The 16767-nt window shown below is 39.6% G+C and overlaps 1 protein-coding gene across 6 annotated transcripts in view; it reads left to right on the top strand.

Moving 5' to 3' along the window:
• slc12a7b (solute carrier family 12 member 7b) overlaps positions 1-16767 on the top strand; it is a 64357-nt gene that overhangs the window by 35303 nt on the left and 12287 nt on the right. For all 6 annotated transcript variants that reach the window (XM_030398283.1, XM_030398280.1, XM_030398279.1 and 3 more), the window contains exons 2-17: positions 2273-2367; positions 3112-3243; positions 5888-6034; positions 9340-9394; positions 9773-9903; positions 10376-10617; positions 10803-11014; positions 11521-11688; positions 11849-11947; positions 12696-12753; positions 13719-13893; positions 14099-14217; positions 14318-14416; positions 14920-15039; positions 15501-15605; positions 16543-16711. In XM_030398283.1, coding sequence (XP_030254143.1) covers positions 2273-2367; positions 3112-3243; positions 5888-6034; positions 9340-9394; positions 9773-9903; positions 10376-10617; positions 10803-11014; positions 11521-11688; positions 11849-11947; positions 12696-12753; positions 13719-13893; positions 14099-14217; positions 14318-14416; positions 14920-15039; positions 15501-15605; positions 16543-16711 — 2126 coding nt within the window. The remainder of the gene's footprint in view (positions 1-2272; positions 2368-3111; positions 3244-5887; positions 6035-9339; positions 9395-9772; positions 9904-10375; positions 10618-10802; positions 11015-11520; positions 11689-11848; positions 11948-12695; positions 12754-13718; positions 13894-14098; positions 14218-14317; positions 14417-14919; positions 15040-15500; positions 15606-16542; positions 16712-16767) is intronic.

The following is a 16767-nucleotide window of genomic DNA, read 5'->3' as shown; positions in this document are numbered from 1 at the left end:
TCATGCTGTTAATGTATTGGATATTTAACATGTTTTCATGGATCTGCATGGCATCCCTGGACAGAGCTGGTCTTCAGTTAGGTGTTCATCCTTTTAAAGCAGAACTGAGGATGTTCAACACATTTCTTTCCTCACAGTGTTTTATAAAGTAGTCCATTAAACCTTGAATTCAATCGTTTCATCTCTTCCAATATAAAATAAAGCTGTATCTATTTAATGATTAATTAATCATTTGAGCAGTTTTTCAGGTGAGATAGCAAAACAGTCTCTGGCGTCAGATGCTCAGATTGGAGGATTAGGGTTTTACTGTAAGTTAAACTACGTTGGGTTTTAAACTACTCATCAGAATTAACAGTTTGAAAATGTCAATCAGCTCTGAGAAGTCATGCTGGATGTTTTTTTTTCTGTGTAGTTATGGATTCATCTTTAAAGTTATCACATCAAGCAATACAAACACAAATTGTTAGCAGACCAAGTGCATGGAGCAATATTTTGTCACAGTAATTATGAAGATATACTCTTCAAGTATTCTACATTTAAAAAAACAACAACAAAACAATCAAAGAATAGGATTGCAGACTAGTTATTGTGCTGCGAATGTTCAGTTAGAGCTTGCAAATTGGATTCTCACCTGAATGTCTATCAGGTTCTGAGGTCAGTGGTGGATTTTAATTTAATGGTAACTATACGACTATTTTTTGCAAAATATGGCTGCATTTGTTGTGCCTGGATGATGTGCTGCTGTCTTTTTCATGACCTGTTCTCCAGTTAATTCTTTGAGACAAAAACAACTTCCTGCTGCTTTGTCTTGACATTTTTCCTCTTAATCAAACCAAATGAATTAATTTGTATTGTATACAAATCCCTTGCATCCTAGTTATTTGTACGTGTAAATGAATACATTTTGTGCTTTCAGTTGATTTGATGCAATTCCATTTAATGAAAACATGGGAAGCTTTTCCATCTTTCATATGATGGAGTAACGGGGAGCAGACATGCACACACAGATACATTTGTTCGGTGTTTAACTTGGACATGGCTGCAGCATGTCAGACGTCTTAGCCCAACACTCTATGCTGTCTGTTCATTCAAAACATTTGCTCAGTGTGTTGTTGTATAGGCAGCAGCAAAGACATGGTTTACAGTGTTGTGCTAGAATGTCTGTGAAGATGGCCCAACTGCTGTGAGTTTGGTTGAACATAAGACCTGTGAAGTTATGTCATCTTTTGCCCTTTAGCTCCTTCAGTAGGAGCTCAAAATGAGATCAAATTCTAAATTAAGGAGTTAAAACGGACTGAGTGACATTTATTCAGATCCATTTTATGTTAGTTTTTTTGGATGTTTTCTACATTTCAAAAGGCTCATCTTCCAAGTTAAATAATTGTCATCATGTCATATGTTCGATGCTTCTCAATTGAAAAGAAATCTGTTCAAGTTGTTTAGTCCTTAAATTACAAATTGAACACATTTTTCACGTCAAAAGCTAGAAGTGCAGTGGCCAAAAATCTCAACCACTTAGCTTAGCTCATTGTTACCTGTCTCTAAAAGGCTATGCCAATTAGTTCAATCTGTGATTTGTCAAATCCATTTGCACTTGTGCTGTTGGTGCTGTGTCATGCATCTTTTTTTCAATGTGCTGTGTGATGTGTGTGCAAACGTTAATGTCTCAATGTCACATTCTGCTCAAACAGTCTGGTGCTAGATTTCTTGGATTCATTTCAGGTCTCCCAATGCTTAAGTTTGATGATTACTTATATATGTTAAATAGAATCTTAATGGATAATAATAAGACATATTTTATCTGAAAAGCGTCTCAATTTGCAAAAAAATGCTGATTTGAGTGCTTTAAGAGTGTGTGGTTTGTTGGTTTTTTTCACTCAGTTACATAAAGTTAGAGTCCATTTACATCTCTAAAGTTTAGATTTGAATTATTCATGCACTTTATGAGAAATCTTCAACATGATATCCTGGATTATTAAAAATGTATATAACGTTTTAAAACTCAAGTGCAGTTGAGTGCAAGGCAGAGACTCCAAAGTGGCTCTGGAGCATTTAGTCTGCACTGTTTTCAAAATCTAAAATACTTTCACCTTAATAATGGCTTGGGATTGTTAGCAGGAACCACTTGCACATTGTTTTTTATGTTATCAGGTCATGATGATAACATCCCTCAACTATGTTGTGAACAGAGTAGGTATGACCCAGACATTTTTAACACGTTAAACCTACACTACGTTTGTTTTAAAGAAACAACTGTGTTGTGTCTCCACAGGTGATGGCGTCCCAAAGGAAAACAGCCCCTTCATCAACAACACAGACATCGACAAAGGCAACAGCTATGATGGCACCAACATGGCCCTTTTTGAGGTAGCGGTCCTGTAGCTTTCATCGTCATTGACTTGATATAGCTTCTTCACACAGGCCAAAGGGAAGTTTTACTGCACTAGAAAACCAGTCTTATTTGTCTTGGCAACATCCTTTTGGCCATGGGGAAACCCAGAAGTCAAGTGGTAGAAGCTGCAAATACATTACTATTCTTTTAAAGTAAGGATTAACTGGCAGACTTAGTTCTGCAGTTTTTATTTTGAACCAGACTGTAAAGCACACCACTTGATGAACGCACAGTATGCAAAAACATCACGGTGGTGAAGTAAATATATACACAAGGAGGTAAAAGTACCAATCTTATCTGCACTCAATCCCCCAATCAGAAAGTGTTTTTTCCATAAATACTGCATTCCTCCAAGTTTATTCAGCCAAACCTCTGCCAGGTGCCTTGCTCTGCCATTTGGCAGACCTTGCTTCTCTGTGGTGACTGGCACATGTATAGGATCAATTAAGCACAGCAGCTTCTAATTTCCCCGCTCAGCATGAAGCCGACCCAGCCATGCTATTCTAAGATACTTTGAACAGTTCATCAAATATTGCACTGTGTATTTTGATCCCAGAAGAGTTTATGGTAACTGAGTACTCAAAGGCCAAAATAAAGTTATATAGAGTATTTTAAAAATCTAATTTTATATGCAGTCAAAACATACATTATATGACTGTTGAAGTTAGTCCAAATGATATGTTTGTTCAGAACGTCAACAGATGTTTTCCCTCTTGCAGGAGGAGATGGACAGCAACCCCATGGTGTCATCTCTCCTCAACAAACTGGCAAACTACACCAATCTCACCCAGGGGGCCCAGGAGCACGAGGAGGCTGAGGAGGACGAGGGGCCCAAGAAGAAAGCTGTTAAGGTACATGACCGGAGAGCCTTGTTCATACAATGTCTGTCAGAGCTATGAGGTGGACTTGTCTACATACAGTACAGTAAGGTACCATACAGTTGCATATTAACAGTTGTACTTTTGAGCATGCTGAACCTCATTACATAGCAAGGTCTTTGACCGATGAAGCCCTGCCGTTTGTTTTGTCCTCAGATCATTCCGAGTGGGTATGCAAAGTGGAGGACCTTATTTTCCTCTCCATAGCAGCATTTTGCATGCTGCAATAATAACTGTTTGGTTTTTTAAACTCTGTCGTATGCCATTGATTTACAGTGTGTAGAGCAAGTTTGGAGTATAGATTTACAAGTAATTTAGTTAGTTCAGTGAATAAGCCTGTATTAAAAACTGAATTTATGGAACCAGATCAGAGAATTTTATTTATGCATAACCAAACTCTTTCAAGTATTACCTGTCGAAAACAACAAGCTTCCTTTGAGGCAACACTCTTATTTGAAGGCTATGTTTTTTGTTGCGAAGGGGCCATTTCTTTAAAGGAGCAATTTGTAAGATATAGCCAGAGTTAAAGTTTATTCCAAAAATGTATTAACATCATCAACAGAATGTAAAGAAACTGCACTGTAGAGATGTCTACTTAAGTTAGCATGCTAACCAGCTAGCCCCTGCCGATTTCATAATAGCACTTTGTTCATCAAGAGGCAATAGTCCTATAGCTCAGGTACTTTCAGCTGGGATATATACATAATGCCAGCTAAATGTGTGATAAATAAACTTGATAAACTCACACATGTCAAGTAATGAAATATGCTTGCTTCTATTTTCTTAACCAAACAGGACAATTCAACCATACATCATCAAGTTTCTTTCTTTTACTGAACCAAGGCAAGCTTAATTACTACATTAACTCGTAGTTAAACACACTTCAGTCCAACTCAACATAAACAAAATAAAACTCACTGTCTTTCGACAATTAACTCTGGTTTGGTCTAAATAACTCCTTAATTAAAAAAGTAAAATGTGAAAATAATCCAGCTCTTCACGTTGATGACTCTCTTTCAGTGTTCTGCTGCTTAATGCCTCTTCTGAGCCGCTGTAAATCACCTCCATACTGTATCTCTTATCTTTGAACTGACCTCCCTCAGTCTCAGATGCTGTGTGTATTCCTAGTCTGGTTTCCTGCTGTGTTCACTTAGGCTCCCCCGTGATCTGAGGTCTCGGTCCAGGCAAACTCCTGGCTCCATGGCTGACCGAGCCAAGAGCTAATTAGTTAACTATAGCTAGCTACAGCCAAGGAAAGCTAGCAAAAGCAGCAGTTGTCAGTTACTCTGGTGATATGCTGCCTGCTATGGTTTTGGAGCTACTTTCTATTAAGTATATTCTACAATTTACACCCTGTTGGTTGAGTGAGAGAACAGCTATAAAAGTCCATTATGTAGATGTTATAAGAAATATACTGCTGGTAGTCCAGTACTCTTGTGAGTCAGCCCAAGCCTTGCTCTTGTACGACAGTCACAAGTGCTCTTGTTTTTCTTCTGGAAACATTGGATACTCATGTTTCAATTTCTTTGAGAAGAAAAATTAAAAAGTAGCCACAGTGCTGCCATGTGGCACATACATGCTTCTGTGACCACAGCTTCAGTCCCATGCCAGTTGCTCCATCCTGTCCCCTGCATGGAAATCAGCCTCGGGCACCTCCCATTGGCTTGCAGGGACGTCTTGTTAAAGAATTAGACTGACACCATTGTTGCCCCTTTTTGTCTGGACCTGTGTGACTTGTGCTGTACATTTGGAGACATATGGCTGAAAAGGTACCTACTTGTCAATCCGAAGTGATCGATTCAAATGTTTGTGTTTTTTGTCAGAAAAATGTAATATGTACATGTTGCCTGAGTCTCCTTTCATGCTGTTGCGAAACTACTGTTTTTTGCAAGGAATGCTATGTTTTGGGGTGGAAGCATTGAAGGATATTCGACAAATTTTGTTGCTGGTTACAGGGCAGTTGGAGTGGTTTATATAAATGTTGCCTGATGTAAGTCTTAAAACTATATCAAACAACATCTTTACTCATGTTTTGAAGAACGTTAGGTACGATCTTTACATTGCGGCAGCTTTTGCTTTGCAATTATGATGTTGCCATGTCAAAAAGCTGGTTAAAATAAAATGTTGCATGAGTGAAAACATAGCTTCTAAGTCATTATCAATAACAGGAAAATGATTCGGGATATTCAACAGTGTCTCAGATAAAGATACTGTATGTATGTAGATTGGATGCAGTGTTGTTACTTGTTACTGACTGCATTGTATTCAACAAGTATGTTTTTATGATATCTTAGATAAGAGCACTTAAATAATGTAATTGCATGGTCATGCTTTGTCCATTGTGAGGAAGTCTTAGCTGAATTGTCTCATACCATGTACGATTACCGTATATAAACAGTTGTTGCTCCCCCTCACTTCCCATTAACATAGGTTTTTATGTTCCCCTATTCCCTCTCTGCTCTTCTTCCACCTTGTCTTTTTGTTATAGTTGCCAGCATTGCCCTAATTCTCACTTCTCCCATCTACCTCCTTCCCCTTCCTATTACTAATCACACATTAATCAGTTTGACTGATTGTCTTTTTTCTGTCCTGTGTCATTCCCTCCCCTCCTCTACAGAGCCCTCAGATGGGGACCTTCATGGGCGTCTACCTCCCCTGCCTCCAGAATATTCTGGGCGTCATCTTGTTTCTGCGACTTACATGGATCGTCGGCACGGCCGGCATCTTGGAGTCCCTGGCTATTGTCGCCTTGTGCTGCTCTTGTGTGAGTATTCAACCCTCATGAATAGTTGGTCTTATGATTTATCCGTCTTTGCTAGATGATTTGCTGCCCCACTCTTAGTCTGTTGAATACAACTGGCTGGTCTGACTCATGATATGGATATTATTTGTACTTTTATCAAAGTCTTGCAGTTTAAGCCATTAGAGGAATGACGTGCAAGAATATAAGAATGAACTTAAGGTACACGTCCAGCTCTTTAATCCATTATGAATACATTAGAACATGAGCGTGAATATGTGTCCATATGCTGCTGGAGTGTTGTGCTGACGTCAGGGGCAGACACTGTTAACTTTTAAAAGTAGACTGATTCAAATGCTGGAGTGACATCAGTACTGAATGACCGGCAAGTTGACTAAGTGGCTACTGATCCCTCCTATATTTAGCTGCTGTGAATCTCCATATCCCATACGTTCCTTGCTTCTAATGGTACCTGGCAGCTTGACGTGTAATCCCTCCATCTGCAAAGTGTCAGAAACATAGCGACATGCACACCCACACAGTGGCTATATTTGCAAATCCCACGGCAGACAATGGATTACGTCAGTTTAATCAGGCAAAGTACAAACCAAGACCTCAAGTACTATCTCAGTTGAATGCTTTTTGCCTCACACTGGAATGCTTTAATGGTTTAACACGGTCAATTCCATTTATGGCTGAGTCTAGCAAAGTGACGACAATGCAGATTATGTAAAGTAAAGAGTCAAGTATAAACAAATTACTTCCATTCCCTTTTGACTGAATAAAGCAATTAAAGCCACAAATGTTGAAAGTTTATTTATAATATTATTTATTTCATTTCCAAAATGTTTGTATTGTAAATGATCCGTAAAAATTGTAACCCAGTTCCTCGCGCCTGCTATGAATTAATATCAGATATTGTAGCTCTAAAAACTGTTGTCCTAGAAAGACGGGGACACCACTTATATATTGCAATCTAGTTTAGTGCGTTTGGAGGGTTTGCCCTCAACTGCATCGCTGCTGTTACATAATAAGAGAGCCAAGCTTAGTCAAACAGATTAATGTTCATTTTCACTGCTTAGATCACATCTGACTTTGAACTGATGCTTCCACATAAGCCAACTGTTTATAGGCCAGATTTCATGATCCCTCGACCCAACACCAGAAATACATGTAAAAAAAGTTCAATTGTTGTCTCTAAAAGAGTTACTGTATCATTGTCTTATAATTTGATTGTCATTTCCGTACTTCCACTGTTTGCTAGATTAAAGGTCCATTTTATTGCAGAGGGACAGATGAAAACGAAGAGGTCTCACACAAACATATCAAGCACAAAACACACTTTCTCATTAGCCCAGTACACAGCACTACATACAGAATGTTTCCACCGTGTGTGTTGCTCAACATGTACACAGTGGTTGCACTGTGTTTATAGGTCACCACCAGCACCTGGATTTCTAAAATGCTTCCACGTCAGCACTACATTTACTGCTTTTAATGAATAGTGGTTGGAATGGTATGTTTGTTTTGTGACTCTCGAGGTCATGATTACATATGTGTGTAAAATGCAGTATTGTTCTCAAGACTGAATTGGTCATATCATAGTAGAAAACTGCAAATAAAAAAATTCAACTTTACTATTAGTGACATTGCTTTCCATTGTAGCTCCGTACGCTAATGTTTCTCTGCTTCTGGAATAGAAAACTAGATATATGTGAGTATTTAGTAAATGGAATTGTAGTTTTAATGGCTGCACTTAGTGATACACCTTTCTAAACATACTTAAATTAGGGCTGCACAATATTGCTTCATCAGAAATAATCACATCACAGGATGCACAATGTCAAATGTGGCAGATGAACTCAAACATGTCCTGCTACAACTCTTTTGCTGCTTGATCCAAAAGGAACACTTGCACAGCTCCCATTTTCTACGACTAATCTACATGAGACGTCTGGCTTTGCCTGTCCCATAAAATACACTCCCCCACAAAAACACTTATAATTATTCTAGATTGAAGAATTCCAGATAGAGCTATTGAAGGTATTGGGAGGTATTCCTTCATTTCTCAGTACTGTATATATTGAAGAAAACCAAAATATCTCTATGATAGTATTTTCAGGCAGTACATCATCAGGCAGCTTTATTGTGAATGTATCAACCATATCATCTTCACACTAGAGAAGTTATTAGATGAAACTAATAGAAATACCCAGATCTGAGGTATTTACTTGGACATTTCAAGCAGTTTAATTTAATTGGTTTTGCCTATAAGCAAATGAATGTAGCTTTTTTAGTGATGACTTATACAGCCAGTAATGTATTGGTTTATTCAGGGGAGTTATTTTTGGTTAATGTGGATCTGTTGCAAATGGTTGCATTTGTCAAGTAGTAGTCGAGCACCCTGTTTAAAGCTGACTACAACTCTGGCTCTGGTTGAATTTCTTCTAGAAGTCTGCTTAGTTTACTAAAAAGCAGATGGCTGACGTGTCCATGACTTTTTGGAAATGTGTAGTAATCAACAGTAAAGATATTCCTGTAAGTACTGTCTTTTGCCTGGGATTCTTGGATACATTTGTTGTAAAGACAAGCTTGTGCCTGGCTGCATAGGATTTTAGACGAAGCGGGAGGTAAAATTGCCAGCTAATTGGATTTACTCCAGCTTGTCTGTCTCTTTAAACCGGACACCCGGCAAAGAGTACAAGGTTTATATTGGTCGTGTCCTTGTCCCAGCCACCCCCCCTCCCACATCATACTCATCCTCCTCTTGCTTTTGTCCTCTCTTCTCTCACCTTCATGCTTTCTCCTTTCCCTCTTTCCTTCATCCTATTACTTTTAACTTTCCTGTCTTTCTTTCTGTTCTCTTCTTTGTTCCTGTTATCTCGTCTCCCTGCCCTTCTCTCTGATCTGTCCTTTCTCACATCCGGAAGCCCTGTTAGGTAACACGCTGACGTAAATATCCTCCGCCACAATGACTGATTTCACGGAAAAGCTCATATCCATTACAGATCCGCAAGATTTAGACCATAAGCCCCTTAGAAGTGTTTTAACAGGCTAAATGCCACATAAATCTCATTTGTCTTTTGTTTTAGGAAAAATCTGGAAGATAAATATAAATTGAATTGCCTGTAGGCATGAAAAATAGATCAAGGAGGTTTGTGTAAATTGTCATTTGAATGGGTGACTACATCACAAACTCTGTTGTTATAATACAGCATTGGAAATTAAATGACTGTAAATACAGGCTCATAAAAAGCTCATATTTCAAAAGAATTTCATCAGTGGGAAGTTGAGTTTATTGTGATGTCCGTGATGTCTTCTCTCCACAGACCATGCTGACAGCCATATCCATGAGTGCAATTGCTACTAATGGTGTTGTGCCAGGTAAGATTGATAATTAAGATTAATTATTAAGACAAAAGACTTGTTATGGGGTTAAAATGGAGTTACAGCAATGCATAGGGTGACTGCTCTAACTGCAGCTGGAGTAGTGCTATTTTATTGGTTGTTGAATAAAATTATTTTTCAGCTTCACGTATTTGTATGTAAAAAATCCACCTTTCCTTTATCTTTGGCTGATTTTATGGTAATTGGTAGCAGAAATTGTTGACTTACAATTTCAGGCTTGACCAAAAACACTTCTGTTGGTATACACTTATGTGTTTGAAAATCATCACGTTCTGAAAAGCTGACTGAGGAGAAGTTTGTTTTCGTTTTTCTCATAGTACTCTTTCTCACTCTGCTCCCCCCTTTGTCTCCCAGCTGGAGGCTCGTACTACATGATTTCCAGATCTCTGGGTCCAGAGTTTGGTGGAGCTGTGGGTCTCTGTTTCTATTTGGGCACAACCTTCGCTGGCTCCATGTACATCCTGGGTACTATAGAGATTCTACTGGTGAGTGAGCGCTGTGTGTGGACTGCTTCTATAGAGTGGCTATCCTCTGCTGTTTGCTCCATGTCACTGTGGGTGCACCACCTGTGAATGTTACTCAGATGGTAGATGAAACTCTGAGTGTTTAAACATCATTGAATAACCTAATCAGATCAGTTATTTTTTCAGTTAACAAACAATTAAATGCTTTTCAAACCATGAATGGTGAGGTTATTGTTTATTGTAAAATTGCAACTGATGTTTATAAAACTTTACATTTGCTTATATGGTTAATAAAGTATTTTATTGTTTGCTTAGAGTGAAATAACTATTCACTAAAATTGTAATAAGTTTATTTAAGTTTATTTGAATTAATTAATTAAAACTATACATGTATTGTTTATTAATGATGGTTATTGTAAAGTGTTAGTGAATAAACTTAAAATAAGGAGTGCAGATTCTTATTTTCTCTGTCTTTCCCCTCCCACCCATGCAGACGTACATCGTGCCTAAAGCAGCCATCTTTGTGGCCGAGAAAAAGGAGGATGAGGTGGATGCCCTGCTCAATAACATGCGTGTTTACGGCACATGCTGCCTAGCACTGATGTCCATAGTTGTCTTTGTGGGGGTGAAATATGTCAACAAGCTGGCACTGGTCTTCCTGGCCTGTGTTATTCTTTCCATTCTCGCCATATATGCTGGAGTCATCAAGACTATCTTTGAGCCACCAGACTTTCCGTAAGTCCAGTGAACAGTAACCTTGAATATGATCCAAAAGTGACATCAGGCTAGATTTGTCAGCCAGCCATATTGAATAAAAAAGATTAAATTTCAGTGTTTATCTGTATGTTTTACCAGTTTAGATCATTAAACTTCTCTCAATTTTACAAGATCTCTCTATTGTCCTGTCTTCTTCTACACAGTGTTTGTATGTTAGGGAACCGCACGCTGCAGAACCACAACTTTGACAGTTGCCTTAAGACGGAGGTCATAGGTAACCTGACGATCACCACCAAGCTGTGGAAGCTATTCTGTGATGGGCCCGAGTTCAATGCCACCTGCAACGACTATTTCAACAACAACAATGTTACCAGTATACAGGGCATCCCAGGCCTGACCAGCGGAGTCATTTCAGGTTGGAACAGTAGCAGCGTGTTAATGTGGTAAAAAAAAAAAAAAAAAAAGAGAGAGAGAGAAAAGGAGGACTTGGAAAATGTTAGATACTCAACATCTATCAGAATTTACACAGTCATGGAATGCAGTGTTTTATTACACAATGTGCCAGCTCCTTTCTGGTCATTTATATGTTTATGTCTGACTGCAAACAAGCAGTGTTTGCAAATGAAAGAGTCTGCTTTATTTTCTGTCTCCAATGGCTTAAATACTGTCTCATGTCTTATTGGTCAAGTTACTTTTATTGACTTTAAAGCATATTTCAGTCTCTGGCGTTTTATTTCTGTGGCTCTGTCTCTCGGTGCATTTCTCTAGTTTCGGTCTTTATCTTTAATCTGTCAGTCTGTGTACAGCAGACACATTTTCTTTGGGGTCAATTACATGCTGCTTGACATCCTGTTTTGTTAAGAGCTTTGCTTGTGTTGTTTAAGTTAAATTCTAATTTCTGTGTTTCCTTGTGTCCGGTAGATAACATGTGGTCAGTGTATGGCCCTCTGGCTATGATGGTGGAAAACAAGAATTTGTCATCTTTCGGAGGAAGTGACCCTGCCCAGGACATCTACATGCCTTACGTAGTCAACGATATCACCACATTCTTCACTCTGCTGGTTGGCATCTACTTCCCGTCTGTCACTGGTGAGATTCGATGAGAGCCACACACCACACACAGTATGATGTGGGAATAATTGTTGTTTGTGTGTAATAGCTTTTGACTTCCATAATGGTTCAAATCGCACAGCATAGAGTTTTGAAAATTTCCCATTGATAGATTTTCTGTTTTGACTGCCCCCTCCAGGTATCATGGCTGGTTCAAACAGGTCAGGTGACCTGCGTGATGCCCAAAAGTCCATCCCCATTGGGACCATAATGGCTATCGCTACCACCTCCTTCATCTGTATCCTTCAACCTTTTTGTTACACTGATATCAGAAAATGTAGTCACACAGCCTTAACTGTAGAGTAAAAAAATGTTCTGCTCTATTTTCAAAATGTTCTAGCTCAGTCAGCTCTGCCCTCAAGTGCTTACATAGATATATACACAGTAGGCGATATGAGGTTGGATGAGGGGGGATGCCGTCCCCCTTGTTAGCCAAATTACCAAAAAGCATCCCCCTTGTTAGCCTGACATCACTCTCCGTCCCCTAGTAGCAGATAGTGTGTCCAAATCACAAGTGGCTGCGATCAGCTCTGGTGACTGTGGAGTCGAGCCGGGCACGTCTGCTTTGGATTTGGCTGCCTGGTTTATTTTTGACGAAAGCTGCAATGAGGTGCACAGAGCAGATCGCACCCAACAGGAAGTCAGAGACAAAGGAATGGCATAGAGCATCCGGCCAATTTTCAAAATAAAAAACCCTGTACAGACTGTAGTGTAGGTGTACATAGGTGTGTCGGGGCAGGGTGGTGCTCCCATTGGGCCATCCCCCCTGTTAAAAAATGAACAAATCACCTACTGTGTATACATATAATGTTGCTGGATATTGCTGCAAGGTTATTTATCTCTCAGTTTTAGCAGTTGCCAGGTATATAGGATGTTGGCAGGAGTACTTTGTTAGACCAACCTGTTAGATGGTGGGTAGTGTGTCTAAAGCTTTACAGCAGCATGATCTTTGGATTCGATTTACTCTCCTGAACAGTGCTTCCCAGACGTCACCTGTGTTGTGCTCTTTGGTGCCTGCATTGAGGGAGTTCTGCTCCGAGACAAGTAAGAAAACATTTTCCCAAAACTAAAAATTCAGTCAGTATGTACCCACCCCCATGCTGGAAAGTCGGAAATGGAAGCTTTGTAAGCATAAGTGAGCACGCTGTCTTTTAACTTTGGAACATTTTTCTTAAAAGGTTTTAGCAGCTAAACTGTAGACATTTTGAATCATTAAGATTTTTTTCTGCTTGTCTCTTTTTAGGTTTTGTGTCTTAAGGGCACATAGATAAAATTATTGAGTCACTAAGTGCCCTCATCACTGATCTTTTTCAGGCTTAATGACTTGCACATATTTTACATTCATGTGATGTGAATGGACCACTGTGCCCTCTCAAACACTTCTTTATCCTTTTTCTGGGTCACAAGAACCATTGAAGATCCTTGATAATAATTTCACAGTGATTTTTATGTCAACTATGTAATGAAGTATTCTAACAACTCTGATATTTTACAACACATCAGATGTACATTTTAACCCAGTGGGTGCTTTCTATTAAAACATGTAGACCCATGGTCATTTATTTAATTCACAAATTGCCTCCTATAATTCAAGGTAAACAGACATTTTGTCTCAGTGAATACAAAGAAACTTGACTTTCACATATTCTTGTTTCAGGGGACAGGGCTGGTGTTATTTTCTATTTTTGTTGGCGTCAACAAGTCCCATTAAAAGACCAAAAGCTACAGTTCTTTAGTCCATTTCTCAACACTTTAGTATCTCTCCAGCCTGTCGAAGGTTGTAAACCCCAAGACTGTTACTCCTGTTGGTGTTAATCTTTTCAAACAGGTCATAGATATATACTGTATATACTCTTATATTTACCGTTGATTTGGGATTTGAGGACAAAGGGAAAACAAAGAAAATCACCAGACATATCCTTTAGATTATTTGACATTATGTTAAGTGTTAAGTATCATATCATATGGCTGAATAAATAATTATGGTCCAATACATTTTTGCATTGCAGATTTGGTGACTCAGTGAAAGGGAACCTTGTTATAGGCACACTATCCTGGCCCTCCCCCTGGGTCATTGTGATTGGCTCATTCTTCTCCTGCTGTGGGGCGGGGCTACAGAGTTTGACTGGTGCCCCTCGGCTGTTGCAGGCTATAGCACGAGATGGCATCGTACCTTTCTTACAGGTTGGGCACACGCAGTCAACACCAGTACAGTCAAAGCAAATTTCATCCTCATGTTTTTGTCTTTTTATTTTCTTCATACCTGACTCTTGTGTGTGTGTGTGTGTGTGTGCGTGCGTGTGTGTGCGTGTGTGTGTGTGTGTGTGTGTGTGTGTGTGTGTGTGTGTGTGTGTGTGTGTGTGTGTGTGTGTGTGTGCGCGTGTGTTAGGTGTTTGGTCATGGGAAAGCTAATGGAGAACCTACCTGGGCTCTGCTGCTGACTGCTGGGATCTGTGAAATCGGCATCCTCATCGCCTCCCTGGACGCTGTGGCTCCGATTCTCTCCATGTCAGTAAAGCCACTTACAGTGGGTCACAAAGTTGAGATTTAGATAATGGTTTATCTAAACTAGGACTGTTAGATATTGACTTATTGTCTCTCCCCACAGGTTTTTCCTCATGTGCTACCTGTTTGTCAACCTGGCGTGTGCAGTTCAGACTCTGCTGCGAACGCCTAACTGGAGGCCACGCTTCAAATACTACCACTGGTGGGTGATGAATGATTCAGTCTTACAAGTGCATTGTCCCCCTGCAGCACTTTCTCTATATTAACTCTCTAATAGTTGCTGTATGGAAGAGGATGGTGAGTGTATCTTGAGGTCTCAAAATAACTGAAGACTTAAAAGTTTGTCAGGCCTATTGGACCAGTCAGGGTCATACTGTTTAGATGACTGAGGCTTTCCTAATGAACATGCCAGGCATCACACACAGACACACAGACCACAGCCACACCTGTTCAGTTTGATGACAGCCTTTACTAAGATTACTTCCACTACAAAGGTTGAGGACAATACAGAACTGCACTATTGTTAGCATCATTTCATCATTTTACTTGAGGTCTAAGCCTCTCTGCTGTCCTTTCTGAGCTGGTTACATTCCATTAAGACATTTCCATCAATGAATGTGCAGAAATCCTGAAAGGGTTGTTCTTTAAATGGATGGTCATGTCATCAATAGACTGGAGTGGTAAAGTGTGTGTTCTCTCCTACAGGGCTCTGTCCTTCCTGGGAATGAGCTTGTGTCTTGCGCTCATGTTCATCTCTTCCTGGTATTATGCTATTGTGGCCATGGCCATCGCAAGCTGCATCTACAAATATATTGAATACAGAGGGTAAGAATGCATTTGTAATGTTTGTAATGTTGTTCATAGGTATACAGTAAACCTTGGAAAAGGAAAAGTTCACTTATATCAGCAGGCAGGAAAAATGTGCTGACAGAAACAAGACTTAATAAAAGGGAAATTGTATTGAATTTTCAAACAAATAAGTTTGGGTTTAGTAAAACATTTTACATTTTACCTTTTGAGTTATACCAAATCCAGCTTTGACTGTCAGGCTGGAGCTAACGAAAAGTCTGCTAGTTCGGTTTATTGATAAATGTTGCCACAGAAATTACTCTTACAGCCACAAAGAAACTGGACTAAATTAGCAAAACACACAATAAATCCTTCAAACCACACCAGACAGGTGTGAAAAAAATGAGAGCAGTTGAGATCCATACACTGGCATTAGTCGTTATCAGTCTGCGTGTGTTCTCATTTTTTGTGCTTCATCAATCAATTTCTGGCTTTAGGGCGGAGAAGGAGTGGGGAGACGGCATCCGTGGCCTGTCCCTCAACGCTGCACGCTATGCCCTCATTCGCCTTGAGGAGGCTCCACCACACACTAAGAACTGGAGGTACAGTATATTTTATGCGTGTGTGTGCTTGTGTGTGTTTTATATGGATGTAGCTGCAGTTGACACAGTGCCATCTGTCACGGCCGTCACTCTCTGAAGAGAGACAGGAATAGACACAGAGGGTGCGTTGAATTAATCTCTTGGTCCTCTATCTAATCTGACAGAAAAGGTTGACGAGCCTTCATACTGTACTGTGGCCCACACTGGCTGACCTTGCAGAATGCCTGTACAAAAACCAAACACTCAGCTAAATGCCCTAAATATAAATGTAAAAGTAAACACGTTTCATTTACTTTCTTGGCATGTTCACTGTGGATACACTTCGTACGGATGTGATGTTTCCAGTTATACAGATGGTTCTCATTAAGAGTAACTGCTTTGATTTGCTTAGAAAGAAGGTTTACTCAAGACTGATTTGAGAAACCAAACTTTGTCTCTTGTGTTGTTTGTTACTGACTCACTGAAAGGTGGTGTGTTCGTTGAACTCTGTAATATTTAAATTATTTGAACCCTTACCTGCAGAAATCCGCCAGGGTTTTTTAAAAAAGAATTTGAAAATGTAAATAAAACCAATGATCTGTAGATCTTTACAAAGCCCATTGCAAAAGACTAACAATGGAACAGCTGTCAGTGCAGCAGAGGAATGTAAATTGAATCAAATCATGATCATTAAAACGAAAGTGAAATCAAATCATGTATATAGAGAACTTTGACATTCGCACGTCATTATAAGCCTTAGAAATTTGAGACTAAAATAGAGTACATTTAATTTGTACACTCAAACGAACCGTTCTGTCACTGTGTCTTTAAACAGAAATATTTGTTGCCACTCTTGAACCCTCTGATGTAAGAATCGGTCTGTCCTGCTCTATTACAAATTGCAGATCAGTGCAGTCTGACTTTGCCCCCCCTCACCTTTTTGTCCTCATGTATCTAGGCCTCAGGTGTTGGTGCTCCTGAACGTCGACTCTGATCAAGGAGTCAAACACCCTCGTCTGCTGTCCCTCACCACTCAGCTGAAGGCAGGGAAAGGCCTCACAATAGTGGGAAATGTTCTAGAAGGAACCTATCTCACCAAAGATGCAGAGGCCAAGAGGGCTGAACAGGTATGGTGAAGATGCATCCACAGATAGGCAGAATGAAAATACAGGGTCTAGTGCGG

Source organism: Sparus aurata, chromosome 19 (assembly GCF_900880675.1).
Source record: "Sparus aurata chromosome 19, fSpaAur1.1, whole genome shotgun sequence".
In the NCBI taxonomy this organism is placed as follows: Eukaryota; Metazoa; Chordata; class Actinopteri; order Spariformes; family Sparidae; genus Sparus; species Sparus aurata.
This window is presented reverse-complemented; position numbering and strand designations above follow the sequence as displayed.